The sequence below is a fragment of the Corticium candelabrum genome, chromosome 13 (assembly GCF_963422355.1).
Source record: "Corticium candelabrum chromosome 13, ooCorCand1.1, whole genome shotgun sequence".
In the NCBI taxonomy this organism is placed as follows: Eukaryota; Metazoa; Porifera; class Homoscleromorpha; order Homosclerophorida; family Plakinidae; genus Corticium; species Corticium candelabrum.
The window spans coordinates 1,957,279-1,980,693 of record NC_085097.1 but is presented as its reverse complement, the minus strand read 5'-3'; the positions used below and the strand labels follow the sequence as shown (position 1 = coordinate 1,980,693).

The 23,415-nt window shown below is 40.0% G+C and overlaps 2 protein-coding genes across 5 annotated transcripts; one reads left to right on the top strand and one right to left on the bottom strand.

Moving 5' to 3' along the window:
- The first annotated feature begins 13 nt into the window (after nt 1–13).
- On the top strand, nt 14–14,099 carry LOC134189259 (uncharacterized). The gene is made up of 12 exons (XM_062657497.1): nt 14–133; nt 194–286; nt 2,196–2,276; nt 7,406–7,474; nt 7,537–7,662; nt 7,726–7,782; nt 10,353–10,416; nt 10,484–10,550; nt 11,963–12,053; nt 12,110–12,204; nt 12,267–12,502; nt 13,698–14,099. Exons 1-12 carry the CDS (start codon nt 32–34, stop codon nt 13,865–13,867), a joined length of 1,251 nt encoding a protein of 416 aa, XP_062513481.1. The 5' UTR covers nt 14–31; the 3' UTR covers nt 13,868–14,099.
- LOC134189257 (KICSTOR complex protein ITFG2-like) lies at nt 14,096–23,413 on the bottom strand. 4 transcript variants are annotated; one of them, XR_009971468.1, is made up of 15 exons: nt 23,275–23,413; nt 22,804–22,902; nt 22,692–22,733; nt 18,707–18,766; nt 18,559–18,649; nt 17,870–17,946; nt 17,718–17,780; nt 17,222–17,397; nt 16,666–16,796; nt 16,570–16,614; nt 16,100–16,188; nt 15,306–15,423; nt 15,103–15,245; nt 14,752–14,853; nt 14,096–14,701 (listed from the first exon to the last, which is right to left on the bottom strand). XR_009971468.1 is itself a non-coding variant. In XM_062657494.1 (15 exons), exons 1-15 carry the CDS (start codon nt 23,371–23,373, stop codon nt 14,613–14,615), a joined length of 1,356 nt encoding a protein of 451 aa, XP_062513478.1. In that variant the 5' UTR covers nt 23,374–23,412; the 3' UTR covers nt 14,106–14,612. The 4 variants fall into 4 exon arrangements, 2 of the variants coding, with proteins under 2 accessions (XP_062513478.1, XP_062513480.1); XR_009971467.1 differs by having other exon boundaries at nt 14,099–14,698; XM_062657494.1 differs by having other exon boundaries at nt 14,106–14,701; nt 14,752–14,785; nt 23,275–23,412.
- Between the last annotated feature and the right edge of the window lie 2 nt (nt 23,414–23,415).

The window sequence follows — 23,415 nt, the reverse complement described above, 5'->3', positions numbered from 1 at the left end:
TTTAGCGCGCGTTAGTAGTAGACTGTTCAGAATGGGTACGACTGTTTCAGCTCGTTTTTGGCAGTTGATAGCTCTTGGATTAGCCTGGGTAGGTTACTCTACTACGTATCTTCTAAGAAAGCCAATCAGCGTTGTAAGTTCGTTCTATGCTCTTCCTCTACGCGCTTCACCGAATGTGCATATTGGACTGCAGATAAAGAACGACCTCAAGACTGAACTAGGATTCTCCATGACTCAGTTAGGCTGGCTTGATACGGCCTTCTTGCTGCCCTATGCTGCCTCGCAGGTACTGCATTATATTGAGCAGCTATCACAGCGTAGACATGTGTTTGGTAGCATGCTAATGCTGACAGCCGTAGGTAATTAAATAGTTAATGTTTATTTATGCACAGTAGGCATTAATTAATTAATTATTGCATATATCAGTGTAGCAAAAGGCTAACTCATATATATATATATATATGCCCAAAAGAGAGTTTAGTGTTGCATTACAGATATGGTTGGGTATCCCAATTTTCCCATTCCCAAACTCCAAACGCTGCCCTTGTGATAACACAGTTGATAAGTTTGGGGACCATCTACTGAGATGTAATCAAGGACAAAGCTTTACAACAAAACGTCATGATGCTCTATGCGAAGTGGTGTATAACGCACTACTTACAGATGATTCTCGTTGTCGTAGGGAGGCAAGATGTAGCAGTAGCAACCAAACAGGACCAGGAGATGTTTACCATCTCAAATTTTGGGCGCGGTTTGCCTGCCTACTTTGACTTATCGGTGCGAAGCTCTTTAGAACAGTCTTTTCTCACTCAAGCGGCAAGTCATCCAAGTGCAGCATCTGAAGCTGGAGAAATGGAGAAGGACGAATGACATCACCTAAATGTGTCCAGCACAGCCAGCATTTTTCATTCTCTCGTTGAGACTCTGGGTCTTTGGACAGCTTCTAGCCTTCAAGTGCTCAAGATCATGGCACGTAGAGCTTCATTTAAACATAATGTTTCAATTAGCCAATCTGTTTGTCATTTTCATCAGCAACTCTTTACTAGACTGTGGTGTAGCAATGCTAAAATGATATTAGCTAGATGTAGTTTAGATGATACGGCTAGTTCCTTGTGGGACCTATAAAAATATAAAAATATATACATAATATATATATATATATATATATATATATATATATATATATATATATATATATATATATATATATATATATATATATATATACACATACATCTAGATAAATAGTATTGTTGCAGGTACGTAATTAATAAGTTATTATACATGCATGCATATGTACAGGGTGTTCCAAAAAGTTTGGTTCTGTAGAGGAAGTAGGAAAATGTAGGAGTTTTTGTATTCATTTGGGTAGTTAGGAAAAACACTGGCAATAAGAGCTACTGATTCAATGAGAGTGACAGCTGGAGATTGATTTGACGAGGCTAGTAAAGTTTGGCGATCAAGGCAGCAGCTACTATAAAGTTGCATTGTTCATAAGTACAAATATGTCTAAACTAGATTCCCACTGTAGATTTATATGCTTCTCAAGTACTGTATTGTTGCGTATAAAAGCCGTGCTTATTTGTGTATAAGCTGAATTGAACAGGCTAATTTTTAAAACAGGCCTATATTCAAGGCAGGCTTAAACGCTATTTGAACATGTTAAGGTATAGATGTGACAACCATATACCATTTGCAAAATCAAAATTTGTTAAGATAAATAGACATGACTACCTGAAGATGCCAGTTCAAGAGCGTCAGCTTCTTCTTCATCATCATTGTTGGTGTCATTGAATGCCACACACACACACACACACACACACACATCGATTTATATGAAAATATGGTTATGTGCATAGAGTATGACCAAACACTATTATAATGTTAATTAATTATGAAATGCATATGCTAGGCAGACTTTGGCAATAGAAAGAGTGAAGTTACATTTTACGCCATATTGCTGCATTCAGTGTCTAGCTGAAGCATTGTGACAATGACTGTTCATCTTGCAGCTGTTATAGCAACATGTGAGTATGTACACTAAATTACCAGAGTGCCTATGACTGGCCAGGCTAATGCATGTGTCATATGGTTGGATCGACCAGCGCTGATTTTGGTTGGCTGTTTAGTTTGATGAATTTACGAATAGGTAATTAACATGATATTGTTTTTGAATAGCTTGGTGTATCTTTTAGGTTCTGTTGGGATCTCTTGGTGACAGAGTAAGTCCTCGGAAGATGCTGGGTGGCTCAATGCTTATAGCCTCTGCTTCTATGGTAAATTGTTATGTACCGCTGCAAGTTTTCGTGTGTGTGTGTGTGTGTGTGTGTGTGTGTGTGTGTGTGTGTGTGTGTGTGTGTGTGTGTGTGTGTGTATGTCCAAGTGTGTGTGTGTGTGCGTGTGTGTGTGTGTGTGTGTGTGTGTGTGTGTGTGTGTATGTCCAAGTGTGTGTGTGTGTGTGTGTGTGTGTGTGTCCGTCCAAGTGTGTGTGTCCAAGTGTGTGTGTGTGTGTGCAGTGTGGAAAATAGGGAATTATTTTGGCTCGGACAGACTGAGCCTGTGGTAGGACATTCTTATATGGTGTTACATGTCTAATTGAAAAAGTGCCTCCCATACTGCAGCCATTTTGCATGTAATTTTTATAACCAACTTCCAAGGGAGAAATGGAGTGGCAATAAAGGCAGTCTCTGGATAAAGCATGCTAGGAGGGAGTCAGTTCGTGAAATTAACAGTTACACCACTGGAAAGGCCATCACGTGCTAAGAGACAAGGTTTACAGTATCATATATGTGTTCAGGTGAATGTTTTGTCCAAACACATCCCAACACTGGTGCAGTATTTGGTTGGACAAACAACACATTTGGTGGGACATTGTCCTATGTCCTACCGTTATTTTCCATGTGTGTGTGTGTGTGTGTGTGTGTGTGTGTGTGTGTGTGTGTGTGTGTGTGTGTGTGTGTGTGTGTGTGTGTGTGTGTGTGTGTGTGTCTATGTTATTTGTGCAGGAAATTAACCCCGAGAGACTTGCAAGTTCTTCATGGGTAAACAAATTAGATAATTAGATTTGGATGTAGATTGCAGAATTATGGAAGCATTCAAGACATTGGAGCTTTACATAAAGCTGTGTTTGAGGATAAAAAGTCTGACTACATTAACAAAATGCAAAGTATATGATGCTTGTGTGCTCCCTACACTATTATATGGCTCTGAATTATGGACCTCTTTGAAGAAACATCTTCAGAAATTGAACTCTTTCATAATAGATATCTTTGGTCGTGTCTTGGAATCTCTATCCCAACACAGTGGGAAAATCATATCTCAAATGAAACAATAAGACAAAGATGGAGAGATCCTGACACTATAAACATCAAACTTATAAGACGACGTATGCAATGGTTAGGGCATTTGGCTCGAATGCCCAACCATCGAATCCCCAAGATGTGCTTCTTTGGGTGGTTATCAGAAAAACGTCCACAAGGTGGCCCTAAGAAACGCTGGAAAGACATAATTAGGAAAGACCTAAATGATCTGAACTTTCCAGAAAGCTGTTGGTATGACTTAGCAAATAAATCAAGATCTGCCTGTCGAGACCATTACCATGCCTGTCTGGAATCTAGCCAAGTGTCATCTGGCAATGTTGATTTACAAACTGTTGTCTGCCCTGAATGTCACAGAGGTTTCAGATGCATTAGTGACTCGCAGAGACACAAATGCATTGCTGAAAGAGAAAAACCTATACATCAACAAAAAGGAGCCATTGAATGCCAGACATATAAGAAGTACTTTCAAAGCAAAGGAGGCTATGCAATACACAAATGCATTGATATGCATGGGAAGACTTTTTTATGACTTTGTGTAGCGTGTCTGTTTAGACAGAAGCAATACAGGAGGTGTGTGTGTGTGTGTGTGTGTGTGTGTGTGTGTGTGTGTGTGTGTGTGTGTGTGTGTGTGTGTGTGTGTGCGTGCATGCGTGCGTGCATGCATGTGTGTGTGCGTGTGTGTGTGTGTGTGTGTGTGTGTGTGTGTGTGTGTGTGTGTGTGTGTGTGTGTGTGTGTGTGTGTGTGTGTGTGTGTGTGTGTGTGTACAGAACAAAATGATGGGCTATCTATGACATGGTATCTAAATTTCAAATGCATGGTCATTTTGTTCTTACCATAATCATGAATTCAACTCAAGCTCTCCTTAAAAGTAGACTGAGATAAATTGTGCCATTTGCTTCGGGTAGTTGAGCATCTCTTCAACTTGATCAAAATTTATGAAGTGAAGATTGGAACCACACTATTGTTAAAGTATGCCGACTTCACATTATTCTGCCACTAAAACGTCCTCTGCTGTCAGTGGATGGTCTGGCCATTTAATTTTCTACATTTCAATTTTCATGTTTCCATTTTTCAATTTTCAATTTTTAGTTAATTTTTTACAAAATTTTAATTTTTAATATTTGCTTGCATTCTTATTTAAAAAATTTTGTTTATTAAATTTTAACTTTTAATTTTTAATTTTTTTATTATCCTTTTTATTTTTTTGTAAAATGGTTTTTCATCTCTTGATGTTTGATTCTTGTGATCTTTAGCTTTATCTTTTAAGGATTGATTTTTAGGCACATATGTGCTCAAAACTAGAAACTTGAACGCGCTGTTTGCTTTTCTATTTCTAACATGAATAGAAAATAGAAAATAGAAAATTGAAAATTGAAATGACCCAAGACACTAGACACAGCGGGGGTTTCAGTGGGGCTTTCATTCGTACGCGTGTCTTAGGAGATCACATTTCCAACACACAAGCAGGTGTTTGTTTTTACTTTACTTTCCATCACGTGCCAGACCATGTTGGCAGCTCTTGACAACTCCGCTCTGACACACAACGCTGTGCCAGTGAATACCGCGGTCCCTAGCTGTGTAGGTACGTGCATTGTACACAACACGCTACCTTTACCGTAGATGAACCGGTTGGAGAGGAAATGCTACGAATATATATTACATATGTATTTAGCTAATTAGCTGGGCTCCGCACTAGTGGATCGCCGAGTTGGCAACTGTGGTGACGAAGTCTACAGACTCGTTCGTTGTCTAAGAAAAATCGAGGCACAATTGAAACATTGAACTCGTCAACCTACTACAAGTAGTAGACTACGCGCTTTCACGGGCCCACTACACGGGCACACTGCACGGGCACACTACACGGTACCATACAAGGGTGGGCGTGGTACTCTATAGCAGGTCACATTTCTGCATTTGCATGACGTCGCACAACTCACCAAGCAAACAGACATGCACGTCCATCGTTCTAAAACGCCTTCTGAACTCTATTTGAAGTCAACTCAACTGAACTCTACTTGCTCAACTCAACTCAATTAATTAACTCAACTAACGTAGAACAGTGTGCGGCTACAACTGAAAGAACATGGTCATACATGTAGCTAGTAAGCTACAGCTAGCTAGAGCTAGTTACTACGTAGACTGCTATGCCAATGCTGAGTATAGCTACTGTACTAGAGTCAATAGTGTTAGACAATGATTGTAGAGTTCTACCGTGTCACTCGGTGATGTCTGGGCTGTCATTGTTGACGCGTACGTTCATATCTGCAGTCAAGATGCGTGACGAGAAGGCTCCAGCACCTTGGCTTGTGGCAGATGGAAACACAATTGGTAGTTAGTTCCGTGTCCGACGAAATGAAGAAATGTGACCTGCTATAGAGTACCACGCCCACCCTTGTACGGTACGGTGTAGGCCTAGTAGTGTGCCCGTAAAAGTGCGCAGTCTACTACTTGTAGTATAGGTTGACGGTTTCGATGTTTTATTTGTGTCTTGATTTTTCCTAGACAACAAACGAGTCTGTATACCTCTTCACCACAGTTGCCAACTCGGCGATCTGCTAAGGCGGAGCCTATCTAGGTAAAGTACATATCTAGTAGAGCTAGATATTCGTAGCATTTCCCTCCAACCGGTTCATCTACGGTAAAGGTAGAGTGTTGTGCACGTACCTATACAGCTAGGTACCGAGGTATTCACTGGCACAAAGTTGTGTGTCAGAGCGGAGTTGTCAAGAGCTGCCAACGTGGTTTGGCACGTGACGGAAAGCAAAGTAAACGCAAACACCTGCTTATGAGTTGGAAATGTCATCTCCTGAGACACGCGTACGAATGGAAGTCTCGTTGAGACCCCGCTAAGACGGCCGCTGTGTCTAGTGTCCTGGGTCATTTCAAGTTTCTATTTTCTATTTCTATTCATGTTAGAAATAGAAAAGCGAACTGTGCGTTCAAGTTTCTAGTTTTGAGCACATAGGTGCCTAAAATCAAACTCTAGAAGATAAATCTAAAGATCACAAGAATCAGTCATCAAAGATGAAAAAACATTTTACAAAAAATAATATGGAAAAAAGAAAATTAAAGTTAAAATTTAATAAACACAATTTTTAAATAAGAATGCAAATAAAAAATAAAAAATAAAAAATATATAAATTTCAAATTTAAATAAAAATTGAAAATTGAAAAACAAAAAAATTGAAATGTAGAAAATTAAATGGCCGGACCATCCACTGACCCTCTGCCACATGCTAGCTACCATTGAATTTTATGTTTCCAACCTTCTTTTCACTACAGGTTGTAGCAATGGAGACGAAGAAGCTCTGATAGATACACAGATTACCAGTGAAGTATGACCTAGCGAGCACTTGTATGGTATGGGACATGGCAATTAACACAACTCAATGCAACATATCTGGGTCATGTTTTGACACTAACATAAGGAGTGTTTCCTTTCATGACATTGATTAGCTGTTAATTAAAAGGCACAAAGGTAATATAGAAATATGTATTTAGTATAAATCAAGTAGGGAGTTTGGGGTTGTTTCACTATTGATTGATCTACAGCAGACATTGTACCTCAAGTAATGTAATGTTTCATATCCTCGTTTGTACTACTGTATAAGATAAAATATTGGTGAGAATTTATTTTGGCGGATTGTCGGATCACCCAGGTAAGTCAAGCATCATGGCGATGTGGTAGTACATCACATGATGAGGTCACGAGATAATTTAGAGGGTAACCCCTGCTTTGACATCTGTTGTGCCTATCCTATCAAACAGGGAGGTTAATTAAACATGAGAATGAGGCAATAGTGGGTGGGGATGTTGTACACATATATCAATTATCCAACAATGATGTCCAACCGCCAAAATAAAATCCATCAATATGCTTTTGCTGTCAATTTTTAGCAAAAGCGCGCCAATGTTTTCTCTGATACGGTGTTGGCTTTTCATATGTTGTGATCTCAGCTGCCACACTGTATGTCATGTCATTTCTGTGTATGAGAATTAGTAGACAATGACAGTGTAATTAGGTGTTCAAATGTATTTTCTAATTAACACCTTAAAATTTGTGTTGTTTGTTTTGTTTGCAAAGGTGTCATTTGGTTACTGGAAATCACATTCTGTATTTCTGCTGCTGCTTTTCATTAACGGTGCAGCTCAAGTACGAATCTACAACACTGCAATGGTACTTTACATCAGGCACTTGTTACACTGTTGTTTTAGTCTCTGGCTTGGCCCGGCGCTGTGAAAGGTGTTGTCTCATGGTTCAACGGAGACGACAAGAACACTGCATTAGGTGTGTTAGGAACATCAGCATTTGTTGGCGGATTTCTTGGCACTGCTGTTGCTGTAAAACAATTGAGATATGAAACATGTGGGCAGTTTAGGTTTAATGTACATGTTTTGTTCTAGGTTCAATTGCAGAAAGATGGATGGGAGACTTGCTTTGTGATTCCATCAGTAGTTGTGGTAGGTTGATGTGTAAAGAGTTAGGCATGATAGGTCAGAAAATCTAGTGAGAAGTTTAGTGCTGTCTTCTCTGCTAAATCAGATTGTGGTTAGTAAAGTTGATCAGTAAAGAGCCATTTGCACTTGAGTACAAATGAATTGTTTGAGTTAATTTAATTTTTGAATTTTTTGAAAAAGCTGAGTGTAAATTTTGATTGAAATATTTAATGGGCCATGAACGCAGGAATTAGATTACAATAAACATTGGTAAACTGCTGATGGCTGCCTGTTGGGATGATTACGAGTGTGATGAGCTGACAAACGTTGGTTTACCTGGGAGTGATTACCCGAGACCCGGATATCTGGGTGACTGACGACCCTACCTATGACCATTTTATACTCGATTAGCGCAGATGGAAATGAAGCTGTTCCGACCAATAGATGACAAGTGGTGTCATTACTGACCAATAAACGAACATTATGTCATCATAAGGCTCCACCTCTCTTTGCTTGGTAGCTGTTACGACAATTTGGTCGTTGGGCATCCATCATATATACAGTGTTGAATCCTTTGCTGTAAGAAAGGGGTCTAGCACATAAAACAACCTCTAGTCTACATTTGCACATGCATGCCCACCAACAACCAGAGCAAAGGTGCTGGATTTAGGCACTATGCGGTACATGTAGCTGTACCTGACTTGTAACATTTCGCTTGTTCCACAGTGTTTCTGCATAGGGGTTCTGGAGTCTGACAGCTTGAAGTTTTGGCGTGCGTGACTGAGCGGCCACGTCGTTCTTGCAAAAATGATCACTAGTGTTGTCTTCAACAGAAATTTGGCTCTCCACAGGAATTTGCGGAGGGAACGTGCATTGTCCAGGGCAACGTATCTGTTTGTCGGACGAAGCGACTGACCTGTAAGTATGCAAGTCTGGAGACGAGTTACACACGTTGCACCTTTGTTTAGCTAGAAGAATGCATTGGTAACCTTAGTCTAGCGTAGCCAGACCCCTTTCCGCTGCATCATGCTTCTGCTGAGAGGAATGGATTGGGCTAAAACCTCAGTAGGCAAAACGTTATCACGTGATGAGATGTGATTACATACACCAGCCCAAGGGTTTAGCACTGTAATGCTTCTCTATTCATTGAGTCAGTAATGCATGTCTTAGGTATTGACTTGTTTATTTATGTCAGCATGATTGTTAATGTATACTGTAACTGTAAATGTTATTGTGTGTTTGTAAAACTGTGCAATGGGTACATGGCTGTTTGTTTTACTTAGCATCTTTGTGTACTTGTATTTTATGGTTAATTGGTTAATTAATGCAGGATCAAAGTGGTTTCATTATGGTAACCAAAGTGGCATCCTGTCCGTTTGTCTTTCTCTTACTTTTTTTCTGGGTTTGTTTGATACTCTGTTTATCAGTTTGTTGCCAGTTCAGTTGTTTATGTGTCTTTCTGTCTGTCTGTCTATTTGTCTCTCTGTTTGTCTTCATATATTTTCGAACTTAAGCTAGGATACAATAACAAATAGCTGACTACTTTGTGCTATGACAAATTTGATAAATGCGATCACATGATAAATTAGTTAGTTGTTTTAGATGTTACTGTTATCTGTCTGTCTGTCTGTCTGTCTGTCAATCACATATATTTAAACTATTATCTATTATACATTTCGCAATGCAGGGTACTATGTACTGTCCAACTACTAATAGTGTTCATCAACTAAACTAAGCTAAAATTGAAACTCGTGTAAAACAAAGCGAGGTCTACACTTAAAAGGTACTGTGTACAAGCAAGCCTCCAGTACCAGCTAGTGGCTGAAGTACTGGGTGGCAAAGAGGTCACATCTGTTGTCTTCAGACAGCAAAGATAGCTTTTTGAGATGACTCTAGCATTACACTTCTGGAGCTGAATAGAAAAGCGTTTGGATCAGAAGTCGATAAAGTCTGCAGCATTCGGTCGTCCCACTTTGTCTGATGACTTCTTTGATAATTTGCACAGGAGTTTCCACCCATCGATCCCCCAATCTCCAAAATGCTCCATTACCAGTGGGGTTAATGGCAATTATGACACCTGGTAATTGCTGTTTGCTGTATTTCTCTTTTTTTCTTTCTGCTCTCCTCTCTGCAGCGGCACCACTAACACCAGCAGATGATGGAAAGATGTCACTACTCCATGGGTGGGTGAGGGAGATTTCTAGGTCAACATTGTTTCCACTGTCTGAGTCGAAAAATGCGATGTCCAGTCTGTTGTCTATAGTTGTATAACGACTCCTCAGCTCCCTGCGGTGTCTGTTTGTCTGTCTATCTGTCTGTCTAGATGATTTTTCTTTGATGTAGATATTCAGCTCTGTGTTCATTAGGATAATAGCTATGACTTCAGGCATTTCAGTAGTTTTGTAAATGCTTAGGATGCTTTCATTTTTGCGATTGTTACATTTACAGTTGGGGAGAGAATAAAACAATCTGTCTGTCTGTCTGTTTTTATCTCTGTCTGGCTGTTGTCTCATTGTGCAGTCAGCCATTGACTGTCATAGACTCTACATGTTCTATATTAGAGAATAGCAATTAGCTTGCTTTTGTTGTAATAGGCAAGTGTAGGACTTGTTATAATAGTTCTGTTTAAATCATCACAGGACATACAAAATGCTGCAGGTACTGATCTGGCTATTGGTGCTGTTAGTCTCTGGCAAAGTAGTTTATTGTTGAACTGTTTTGATAGATGGTGTACAATCTAGAGAAAAGGAAGTTACATCTCACACGTCATTTAGCGAATTATGGAGAATCAGGTGTGTGTGTGTGTGTGCGTGCGTGCGTTGTGTGTGTGTGTGTGTGTGTGTGTGTGTGTGTGTGTGTGTGTGTGTGTGTGTGTGTGTGTGTGTGTGTGTGTGTGTGTGTGTGTGTGTGTGTGTGTGTGTGTGTGTGTGTGTGTGTGTGTGTGTGTGTGTGTGTGTGTGTGTGTGTGTGTGTGTGTGTGTGTGCACCACATAACTGTTGACAAGAGCTCTTTCCAGCATGTATGTAATGACTGCAATCGACCGTTTCTTTGGCCTTGAGACTTGAAATGTCACTACTGTTCCTCTACTGTTCATCTACAAGTGCGAGAGATAAAGCAAACTTCCTAGCTCCCCTCTTCGATGAGGCTGTTGTGACCAGATAACTGGCAGCTGATACATGGCATGGTGTGTGTGTGTGTGTGTGTGTGTGTGTGTGTGTGTGTGTGTGTGTGTGTGTGTGTGTGTGTGTGTGTGCGTGTGCGTGCGTGTGTGCGTGCGTGCATGCCTGCTTGTGGTAGGTTGTGTTGCTCTGTGTTTGTTTAGATATGTGTATACACATGTACAGTGGTGCATAGTGTATTGATAGTAAATTGGCAACTTCAGAGTTTGGACTTTGTAATTACATTTTTGTTTCCTTTAATTGTATCGACACAGCAGTAGCTACAAACAGTGTTGCATTTGCCAACTCAACATGATTTCAATATCAGAATGTATTTAATGTTTTATCAAATTTTTCATTAGTCTATTTGCCACAGTTGAAAGGGCTTCTATTTGTTTTTGCGTTTATTTGAAAATGACAAGTTGCTACTAATCTACCAGGTTTTAGTTATTATGTTAACAATCTTGTACTCATGAGGCGGTTTTAGTTGTTAGATTTGATAGATTTGAGATCTAGGAATGCATACCATCTGTAAGAACGTTTTTACATCAGCCTTTATACCCTACTGATCGTAATGTTTTTTTGAGTACTAATCTTTTCAAGAATTTTGCCTTAGAAAAATAATAGGATAACAAATTTATTTTGATCTCGAAAATTGTCGGTTGTCCAGGCTTTTGGTTTTTGTGCGTGTGCAATAAACATCATAAGAAATGGTCACTAGATGGAAGTGTACAGCTCAAGAAGCCAAGTTGCCAAAAAAGCGAGCGACTTCTCAACACCGGCTTCTGGTTTCAAACCGAAATGACATTACCACTTCCCGTGTGATACACCGCTTCTGTGGAGAGTCAACTAATACAAACTTATTGTTGCAGTATTAAATAAATAATTAAATTTTAAAAATGCCTAATATTGCACATCAAGACCTCAAAAATTAGGATTCATAAGAAATTCTAAAATATTTTGGAGTCTTGAAAATATTAGGAGCAGTAGGGTAATACATTTACTGAATAACACATCTGTTTTCTATAAGTTTCTTTTGTTTCAGGTCGCTTCCTGAAGTGACAGTTTGTTGTTTTTTTGTTAAATTCATTCGATATTGCATGTTGATGTGGCTACCCATGTATCTTTACACTGAGGTGAGATACAAAGTATTACAGCAAGTTGACGGAACTTGTTGACTCTTGCTGTGTAGCTCAGGTACAGTAAAATTGAGTCAGGAATGCTGTCAACCGTCTTTGATATTGGAGGCATACTTGGCTCGGTTCTACTCGGATTTATATCAGATAGGTATCTCTTATAATTTCACATGTAACTTCTGAATATGATCTAAAACGTTATGTCAATGCTAGACTGTTCCAGGGAAATGTGTTATGTTGCACGTCTGTGGCCTTGTTTCTTAGTTCAGCTGCTTTCCTTCTGTTCCTCTTTACTTCATCGCAGGGAATGATGTATAATGGCTTGGGCATGCTTCTTGCTGGGATCACAAACTGTGGGTCAGACACGATGATTACAGGCCCAATTGCTGCACAGATAGGAGAACAGGATGGTCGTAATGTCCAGTCTGCAACAACCGGGATTGTCAATGGTAAGAGTGTGTACCTATTTTCATTTGGTCATGGTTGACATTCATTATTTTGAAACAAGTGTTACTACAAGTTGTAGTTTTGTGATTTTTTCTTCCTGTGCCCTGCAATGCTATAGTAATACAATTATGTCATTGATCATATTGTAACAATAGACTACTTTTTTCGCCAGTAATCCATAAATTGTGCTGAGTTACGCCGACATTTTCTGTCAAACGATTGAGATCCGAGAGAACGGAGGTACTGTAGTGGTCTCCTTCATCACCCCATCTACTGAAGTGTTCAATGACTAGAGGCTTGAAGATTATTTGGTTACCAGTTGGTAGCCTTTAGTCTTGATACTTGATTTTTCTTTTCCTCTCTTCGCTTCAAAGCTAGACCATTTATTTCTGTCTGTCTGTCTGTCTGTCAGTCAATCAATGGTAGTATATTTTCAACAATTATAACTACAAAAACATCATCAGTAAGCTAAGAATATTGACTACAATAAAAGTTTTGACTACATGACACAACCTAAAAGGTAGTCCGGTCCTCAAAGGAACCCATGCTAGCAGCAGTTTACCAACAAACATCTGGTCCAGTTTATCGAGGCTTTTTTCTTTGCTTGTCAGTGAGGAGACCTTCTTCATGATGGTGCTGCTATTGCATTTCTGGAGCTGAAATGAAAATCGTTTTCTCCAGTGGTCCAAGAATTTGCTAGGGTTTGGTCTTCCTGACTCATTGATAGAACATTTCGAGAGATGTTGTAGATATTCGAGACTATCTAGACCCCCATCTGCCAAAATACTCCATGATGAGATGTATCATTAGACACGTGACAGTCATGTGATTATAAAACATGCCATTCACAAAACGTGCTGGCTCCATCAACAATTCACACCCTGCTGGAATACTTGAATGGGCTGGCCGGTCCTGATTTGTCTTGTCAGTGTAAATGAGTATAAGTCTGTAGTTTATCTGTCAATAATTTCTCTGCCTGTTATTTGTCATTCCATCTGTCCTTTTGTCTAACATACTTTACATTGATTGCATATTGGCATAGTATACAATATACAACACCTGCAAAACCCTTAAAAGTTAATGTCGAAATGGTGCATTGTAATCTGTTATACTAACAACAGAACAGACGATGTCTGTTGGTATACAGTATTTCTTGTTTATCTCTGTCTGTGTCAAGACCTTGTGTTGTTTGTTTAGGGATTGGCACAGCTGGAGCCATCTTGCAAGGTCCTCTAGTTGGTATTTTAGCTGGTTTCATTGGATGGTCAGGAGTGTTCTATGCGATGGTCCTGCTTACACTAGTATCAGGATTCTTTATGGTTCGAGTCCAATCTGCACAGAATGCAGTTACATTCCAAGAATTGTAAACGTAGAAACATTTTATTTATAACTCTTGAGTCTTTCACAACCAGTTTTGTTTTGTAGAAAGGTAGAGGCTGCCTTTTAGCATGTACTGCACTTCGACAGTTAGGAGCAAAGTTTGCATCTCTTGTAGTGGGGATTCTAGTGGTGTCTGATAGTCTTGAACCTGACACTTTAGGGGTCACATACAAAGTTGTCAATAGCCAGACTACTAATGTCAGTACCCCGCCCACACACACCTACCTTTAAACGAAATATCAATTGCTCTTGATCTCCAACAATAGTCTGGCATTAGGGCAACCTTGCATTATAATAATTTAAACATTTATTTTCATTATTTCATTACATGTACTGCCTGTGCCATAGTGTAGTTGTGAGACCACAGCCACTGCATTGATTAGGAACGTACAGTATTATGACTGTGGCTTATCGTGTTGCCATAATGCCTGGATGATGAAACAGCACTAAACCTGGCAGTTGTGTCTTTTCCAAAGATTGAATGGCTCTCTGACTAGTGATTTTCAGATAAATTCTTAAATGGTCTCCTGACTATTGTATTAGCAACTATTGATATTATTGTGCCATGTTTTTCTAGTACCTTACTCCCTTCCAAATGTATGAATTGACAGACATTTAAATGACTGGATGTAACCATTGTGTATGTACAGCATTTGAATGATATTGTTAATCCCAGTAATTTACTGTACGATTCGTAAAAAATTGCGTGCATTCAGATATTGTATTTAGCGTTTACTTGTTCGTTTCTTCTCCTTGCTTTTTGCCCTCGATTTGGCGACCATAGAGACACCAACTGACAAGATTACGACGTGATAGTCCTACTAGAGAATCAAATGCTCACTGAGATGATCTGAAGTGACAGGTTGCTAACCTTCATCATCTATTTTCTTCTTGAGTCGAGGAAACTAGTAAAGAAACTCATCAATTTTTGTGTGCAGTGATGTGCCTCTTACTATTCCTTCCTAATATTGGTCTGATCCAGAAGCATAACCAAATAAGGTGGTCATGTTGAAGGAAAGAGAAAGGTGTGTGTGTGTGTGTGTGTGTGTGTGTGTGTGTGTGTGTGTGTGTGTGTGTGTGTGTGTGTGTGTGTGTGTGTGTGTGTGTGTGTGTGGTGTGTGTGTGTGTGTGTGTGTGTGTGTGTGTGTGTGTGTGTGTGCGTGCGTGTGCATGCGTGTGCATGTGTGCTTTTCAAATTCATTGTGACTAGCAATGAGAATACCTTCTCCAGCTCTTCTTCTATCACAGATGCTAATGAGCTTACAACAATTCTCGGCAAAGTGATATTATAATACACATAGATTCTCCCAGAAAATGTAGCATACACAAGGCATGGAACATCGTGGGCTTCAACACAGTAGTTTCCTATAACATCAATATTTGATGACATGTGAATGTCTTGATACATCACACTAGCAGTTCAACCTGCACAAAATGCAGCCACATTCTCTTCAAACTGATATCGAACAACATTGCGGTGTCTGTCAACAATATATGTCAGACCATCCCATGCGCATGCAATGACTTCTTCATTGCCATCATTCTGTCAATACAACACAATAAACCAATGGATGGTACCATGCATTTAGGCATCAACTGAGCTTTTGGGTATGAAATAGATGCAATTGAACGTATTTCTACACATAAATAAATCTAAATTGTTACAGTATATACATCAAATTCATTAAAGAGGAATCAGCTTTGGACAGTGGCATCGCTGAATGCCTGGGGAGGCCAGCACTCCTCAATATAAATAGGCGTGGCCTTTGAGACAATAGACAAGGTCTTATAAAGTTAAACCCCAACACACGGCCTCCTCAATTTTGGAGGTCCAGTGCTGCAACGAGCAAGGATGTATTATACATTCATTTCCCACCTTATAGTAACAAGTCTATATACCACAGTAGCTCAACACTAGAGTAACACTTGGTGAGTTAATGGATATTATATGAAATGCCTTAATTAAAAGATTTGCTATTTCTCTATTTGAATTTTATATTGGTCATGTGTTCACGCCAGTAAATTGATGCTAGCTAGGTGAATGGGCAAGTGCCAACTGACTATACCCAGTTTTTGTAAATTAAATGGGCAAGCGGGTATGATAGTTTAATACTTTTGTTGTACTGTGTGTGCCTGCGCGGACATGTGTGTAAGGCAGAACTCGAGGTTCAAGGGGAGTGAGCGGGTGCGCACTCAATCGCTTGTATTACTAAACTCACCGTCATGTCAAGTTTAGCAAGAGAAAATAGCTGATGGTCAACATGTAACTCCCATAACAGTTTGCTACCCTCCAAAAGCTGCAGCGAGCCTACGGCAAAAGCAAGGTTAGTATCAAAGATACAAAATAGACAATAGTTTGTATGCATTTCCATAAACTATTCTACAATGCAAAAAAACACAAAATTTGGAAAATAATAAAAAGGGTTCTATTACAATTATTGAAATTAAATTTGCTACCAAACATCTCTATTGCAGTACATAATTCTGTATATATAATATAAATATGCAAATATAGCTGATAAAAGGCAGATACGATAAGTAATAATTAGTACAGCATATTAGTCTATAACACACAAAATAATTCAATACAATTTTTATATAATTTATTGACATTTTATTATTGGTTATAATTTAATTTTTTTATTACATTGGTATTTCTATTGTACATATAAATGAGTGATGGACTAACCATCCAGTGTCGAAACAGCTATTAGATTCTGCTGTCTTGTCAAGCCTGAAATATCAAATATGTTATACTACATGCTTGGACCATGGGTGGCCTTGCCTTCTTCTTTGCATTTTATGAGACCCAGCACTTCGGTTGATATTCCTGCACTAGCACTGCTTCCAATCGGTCTGCTGCTATGAGGGCTGCTGGCAAACACAGCATCCAGTTCAGATGTGTTTGAAGAGACTCTACAACAAATATGATCTTGATTAATTGACAGACGTGTGTATGTGGTGTGTGTGTGTGTGTGTGTGTGTGTGTGTGTGTGTGTGTGTGTGTGTGTGTGTTGTGTGTGTGTGTGTGTGTGTGCGTGTGCGTGTGCGTGTGCGTGTGCGTGTGCGTGTGCGTGTGCGTGTGCGTGTGTGTGCGTGCGTGCGTGCGTGCGTGCGTGCGTGCGTGCGTGCGTGCGTGCGTGCGTGCGTGCGTGCGTGCGTGCGTGCGTGCGTGCGTGCGTGCGTGTGTGTGTGTGTGTGTGTGTGTGTGTGTGTGTGTGTGTGTGTGTGTGTGTGTGTGTGTGTGTGTGTGTGTGTGTGTGTGTGTGTGTGTGTGTGTGTGTGTGTGTGAAAGCCTATGCAAGCACATCCTCAGTTGTATACATCCACTTCACGAGTACCTTCTGTGGCCCATTGGAATTGGTTTACTTTTTGCTGTTGCTTGCCCATCGGAATCATCTAGGCTATCCGTTGATGCTCCATAGTCCACTTGTAAGTAGACAAAATTCCCACCTGGTTGGGCAACAAGAAGGTAGCGTGAACCATCTGGCATGTCAGTAAGTGACAGAGACCCAACCTGACATAAGAGATATAGAAACATGGCAAAAATAGCAACAGTCTTGGGGTTAAAATTTAGGTTGATGAATGACAAAGTATAAGGAGGTTTGTAAAGTAATATATTAAAGCAGGCAAACAGATGAATAGGCACATATAAAAAAATTAAGCATGGAGCTTCACGTGTAATCTTGCTTGATATTACAGCAATTGTAGCATCAGCAGCAGCCAATGTCTCAATTAACAGACACAATGCATTATATTTTGGATGAAATAATTTATTGACATAATGTACAGCAATTATTGTTAGGAACGCAAAATCAAGGACTTCATCACACTTGCCTGTCCTTCAAGATTCCATTTCTTGACAGCAACGAGAGAACCAGACAATGATGATGACTGACTCTGCAATAAAAATATGTGAGTTGTGTATCAGTTGTATGATGAAAATCCATGCTATGTACGTGCTTTCATATAACAAGACAATATCTGACCTCGGACTTAATCCATCGATAGGCTCTAACCACACGATCAGTGTACCCAACGACAAGATGGCAAGTTCCATCACTCACTAAAATAGCAACACTGCACTAGAAAGATGAGGAGAGTAGATACAACTACTTCCAAGTGGATACAATTAGCAGAGTATCAATGAAAGAATAAAATAGCAATGCAATTAAGCATCAATGCTCCAAAAATTAATGAAAATAAACAAAAAGGACAAACAAACAGACAAATAGACTAACAGATACACAAATAGATGGACAAACAGACAGGCAGGCAGAAAGATAGACAGAAAGACAGACAGACAGACAGACAGACAGACAACTAGAATTTAGTGCTACAAATGCTACGTCGATTTGCATTGCGTAAAAGCCAGTCAGCCAGCCAGCCAGCCAGCCAGACACGACAAACAGATAAAATCATGATAGTCGAACAAGCAGACAGACAAACAGAGAAAAATTTAGACACCAAAACAACAAAAAGCAGAGCAAAAACAAAGATCCACAAACAGATACACACAAAAAGAGACTGGCATCCAAGCAAGCAGTTAGGCAAATAGAGCAACACAACGCAACAAAAAGTCTACCTGCAAAATTTTTAATATGAAGATCAACATACACTAGACTAGTCAGCAAGTAATAAGCATACAAGTATGTACGTAGCCATATATGCAACATACTAATGTTATCCAACAAAAGAACTCTTATGTTAGCAGGAATCCTCTGGGTGCATGTTGGCTTCATATCATTGACAAGATCCTCAAACTCTTTCTGACACACAACAGCACATGGCACACCAAACGAGATACAGTTTTTTTGTTTGCTTACCTTCTCCTGAAAGTAGAAAATATGGCAATAGCCTTCAGCACTCACACATACCAGCACATTCTGTAACATAGCATGATCAATGCAGTAATACCATACATAAAGATTAGAAAGGTGTTATTAGCTAATGATTATGGTGTGTAAAAATACATATTATTCTTATGTGTCGTTACGCCCCTCCATAATGGGCAAGTGAGCTCAGCAGGGTACATGTTTCTGTGTAGTCCACACGGCGATCAATGACTAGCCAATTTGATATAGATTGCAGGCATTACGGTGACTGCAAACTCAATACAGCATGCCTAGTGGATATCAAGGACTACCAGGAAAGCACTGAACATCATCGTCACAACCGTTCGCCAGACCACAGAAACTCCCCAACGACTGAAACGAGTCATAGTCTCATGGATGAAGCTAGAGAAACATGAGAAAGAAAGACAGACAAGTTTCATAATTTACTGTCGTCACTGGGGTTTAAATCCCCAAACCATGGAGTGGTAGCCATTGTCGCTAACCACTAAGCCACGGCAGTAACTAATTACTATTATTATTTGTGGTGCTCAACCAGATCAGTCTGGTTTGCAAAGTCTATTACACGTACCGGAAGCAAACCCTGCTTCAGAAGTACTTAGACCATCACGGCTGTCTAGACAGAAGACATGACTTTACGAAGGATCCGAGTAGATCCCATAAGCACAGTTTTCTGTAAGTGCTGCAGGTTGTGATGACCTGGAATAATGTCCAGTCACCGTGCAATACCTGCGTGCACTGTGCCCAAAGCTCCCAAGACCACTGGAATCACCAGTGTTCAACAATGCCACATGTGGCTTATCTCCACTTGCAAGTCGCTGTACTTCGCCAACTTCTCCTCATGTTTCTTGTCAATGTTGCCATCAGCAGGACAGCTGATATCAATAAAAAGACAAGTGTTTGTCTTCTTATTTCTGAGACAGATGTCTGGACGATTGGCTTTGATCTCCAGTGAATGATGGAGGCCACCTGGTTGTGTCGATCAGTGTAATCCATCAGTGCCAATGCACTGCAGCCTCTCACAATGTGGTCAACTGTTTCCAGGCCTACACTGCACATGTGGCAAATAGGACTGACATCACAATGTAGAATCTTGCGCTCATAGTACAGAGTCTGAAAAGCTTGGTCTTGAGCAGCAACAACCAGTCCCTCAGTTGCAGCAGGAAGATTCGCTGCTTTTAGCCATCCATAGGTCTCTTTCATGTCAACAGGCGGTTGCTCAGTGAGACGGCAATAATGCCTGCGCATAGGCTTCCTGCTCCAGGACCGCACACGTTATTATGTGTTGTTATGCCCCTCCATAATGGGCAAGTGGGGTCTTTACCCCCATCTGGGCACCCACCAACCCGGCAGGTGAGCCCAGTAGGGTACAAGTTTCTGTGTAGTCCACACGGCAATCAATGTCTAGCCAATTCGATATAGATTGCAAGCATTGCGGTGACCGCAAACTCGATACAGCATGCCTAGTGGATATCAATGACCACCAGGAAAGCACTACATGTCATCATCAATGGACTGTTTGCCAGACCACTGAAACTCCCCAACGACTGAAACAAGTCATAGTCTCATAGATAAAGCTAGACAAGTTTCATAATTTACTATCATCACTGGGGTTTGAACCCCTAAACCATGGAGTGGTAGCCATTGTCACTAACCACTAAGCCATGGTGGTGACTTTTATTATTATTAAATAGAGTAAAAATGTTGTAAATGTAGTTCTAAGCAGTGCATGCTCGCAGTGCAAAAAAATGTTGCTAACATCCAGTCTTGTGTTTCTAAGGCCAAGTAAACTTACTGCACAGTTTATTGTCACTGTCCGCATCACATTATGGGAAAACAAAATAAGTTAATTTCATTATTCATTATTACACTGTCTGTGGATCAGATGGACCTATATGTATTAACTGTGGGAGCTCAACTAAACTGATGCTGCCCAAGAGCTATGAAATATTTTATCCTCATTGTCATAATTGTGCTTCTTTGACAGAATCAATAAAGCGCCTGTTGAAATATTAAACACGGACACGTTATAATAATAAAAATAAACGGGTTTTATCAATACTAGTACGTGCCAAACTTGATAGCGAACCATTCAAAGTTCTAGTGCCAGTCGATGGTAATATATGTTTAGATAGTTTACTGTAACTGCAAACATATTAATATTAAATAATGAATAATGAATAATGACTGACTGCCTGCATGTCCTCGTGAAAAATGCTGGACGATAAGCTGTGAGTCAAGTTTGCCTGGCCTAAACTACACATGACGTGAAATCTACCTCAAGCTAGTTTTACGTGCCAGTGCTCATTGATACTGGATCGATTGGTTGTATGAAAATGTACTAGGGAACAGCATGTTTTGTTAAGTGGTTAAGTTCACTAGCTAGCATATCTAACTGACATGGGCGTGTCTTAGATAACACAATTATGCTTAGATATATACACAACTGCATGTGACTAGAACAGTGATTCCCAGCCTTCAGTAGAGTCTAGTGCGTAAGCTGAACGAATAATATAGTACTGTTACAGCATAGTTTTACAGACCTCTGCTAATGCTGCTTCAAATTTAATAATTTTAAATGTACTGCTCCAATGCAATAGGCTATTGTATGAGAGATGCATCCCTCTAGTGAAATATCCATTACCTTTGCCTACACTATCATGTACAAAAAGAAAAAACTCATTTTGTCAATAAAATAATGGCAAATAACATAACATTAAATTCACCTCATTCAAATTGCTCTTGAGCTCTAACACGTTTTAGTATAATAGAGACAAGATACAGTTTGTTTCAAAGATATCTTGTCTGCTGGTCATTACATTAGATATAAAGTATGTACAGTGTTGAAATGTGGAAGCAACATCAGATAACAAACATAAATGTTGATTAGTTTCTTTCTTCAAATAATAAAAAAGTGTACACACACACACAAACACACACACACACACACACACACACACACACACACACACACACACACACACACACACACAAGCTATGTAAATGGACAACTGTTTAAGCCTGTCATACAACGATACTATATAAGGAGATGCTATTTTACCAAGCCAGAGGTCTTGTCCCATCCCCATGCAGTATGACCAGGTATTCACTTATACATATGTACTCCTGAGTCGACAAAGGCAATTGTGTGTGAGTTTTTGCCCAAAGAAATGATGCCATATCTCGCCATCACTGTGACTTGAACTTATAACTACTCTGATGGGTCCTGGATGTACTCACTCTCTAAGATGACCCTCTACCCTAGTCTTGTGCAGCCGGCCCTTGCCCTTCTTCCCGCCAAGGGAAGTCCAAAGGGGGAGGGGGTGGCTGCACGAGACTACACCTGTACCCAACTGAGCTATAGCACCATACACACACACACACACACACACACACACACACACACACACACACACACACACACACACACACACACACACACACAATGGCAAATGGATAAGGAGCAGCTGTTAAACGATAATGCCCCCAGCCAGATGGCTGGATTCTTGTGCACTAAACAGGAGCTATGGGCCATGCTAAGCAATCGCTTGGAGCTTGGCCAGGTGCTCACAGGAGTACCGACTGCGACGCCAACTGTGGTGTGGGCACCCGAAGTCCCACCCGGACCCCAGTGGCCAATGAACTTTGTCGCAGTCGGAGGCCTTTACCACCCCGGTCAACACCAGATATTCATTTATACTCCTGAGTCAAGAGAAGCAATTGTGTGTAAGTCTCTAGCCCAAGGAAATTATGCCATAGCTGGCCATCACTGTGACTTGAACTTGCAGCCCTGCAAGGTCCTGGATGTTTTCCTTCTCCAAAAGAAACTCTCTAACCAATTGAGCTACACACACACACACACACACACACACACACACACACACACACACACACACACACACACACACACACATACACACACCAGAAATTAACAATACTGTTTCCAATGACACCATACCTGTCCAATCTGACAGAGATCTGCAACTCCAACACAAGCAATCTGCAAGGAACAACGTTCAATCAAGAAGGATTTCTAACAACTTCACGGCAAAAAATTAAGCTTTCAGTACAGATCCAAGGTTGTGACATGATCTCCAAGGTCTAGTCCTCTCTCCCTTCTTAAACACAGCCAAATCACCATGAACATTGCCAACAACCAATTCACTTTTCTGTCGAAGAATCATAAATATTTATGTACATATTACAATATTAGCGTAAAATAATTTTTCATATTCTATAATGTAAAACTGCTATAATGTACTTACTTATATTAATTAATTCATCAGTTGTATCTTTATTATTTATAGTAACAAATATTAACAATTAAAAATCTAAACCAACAGACACAGACACAGACACACAGACACACAGACACACACACACACACACACACACACACACACACACACACACACACACACACAATTTGTATGTATGTTACATGCATACTAATAAGATGTATGTCAATGAGTGCGCATGACATGTAAATATTACTAGAAATGTGACAATATTAGTATAGACAATTATTAGTTAGTGCTTACTCCGTCGTTGTCCACATCGCCTAAACAAAGGGCCTGCGAGAAGACGTTACCTTTCAGCTGCAGCTCCAGACGATCAACAAAGGAAACCGATCTTCTCATATTCAACGAACGCAATTTAGCTAGAGTACTAACGCGCGTTAG

Bases quoted from the DNA above. Each gene is read 5' to 3' on its own strand.
- LOC134189257 (XM_062657494.1), bottom strand. From the start codon at position 23,373: ATGAGAAGATCGGTTTCCTTTGTTGATCGTCTGGAGCTGCAGCTGAAA. The intron at 16,189-16,569 runs GTTAGTCCATCA...CTTTTGCCGTAG, and splicing joins AGCTGTTTCGACACTGGATG to GCTCGCTGCAGCTTTTGGAG. The intron at 14,786-15,102 runs GTATTCTCATTG...TTTCTTTACTAG, and splicing joins TAGAAGAAGAGCTGGAGAAG to TTTCCTCGACTCAAGAAGAA.
- LOC134189259 (XM_062657497.1), top strand. From the start codon at position 32: ATGGGTACGACTGTTTCAGCTCGTTTTTGGCAGTTGATAGCTCTTGGA. The intron at 7,783-10,352 runs GTAGGTTGATGT...TTGTTGTAATAG, and splicing joins TGATTCCATCAGTAGTTGTG to GCAAGTGTAGGACTTGTTAT. The intron at 12,205-12,266 runs GTATCTCTTATA...TGTCAATGCTAG, and splicing joins CTCGGATTTATATCAGATAG to ACTGTTCCAGGGAAATGTGT.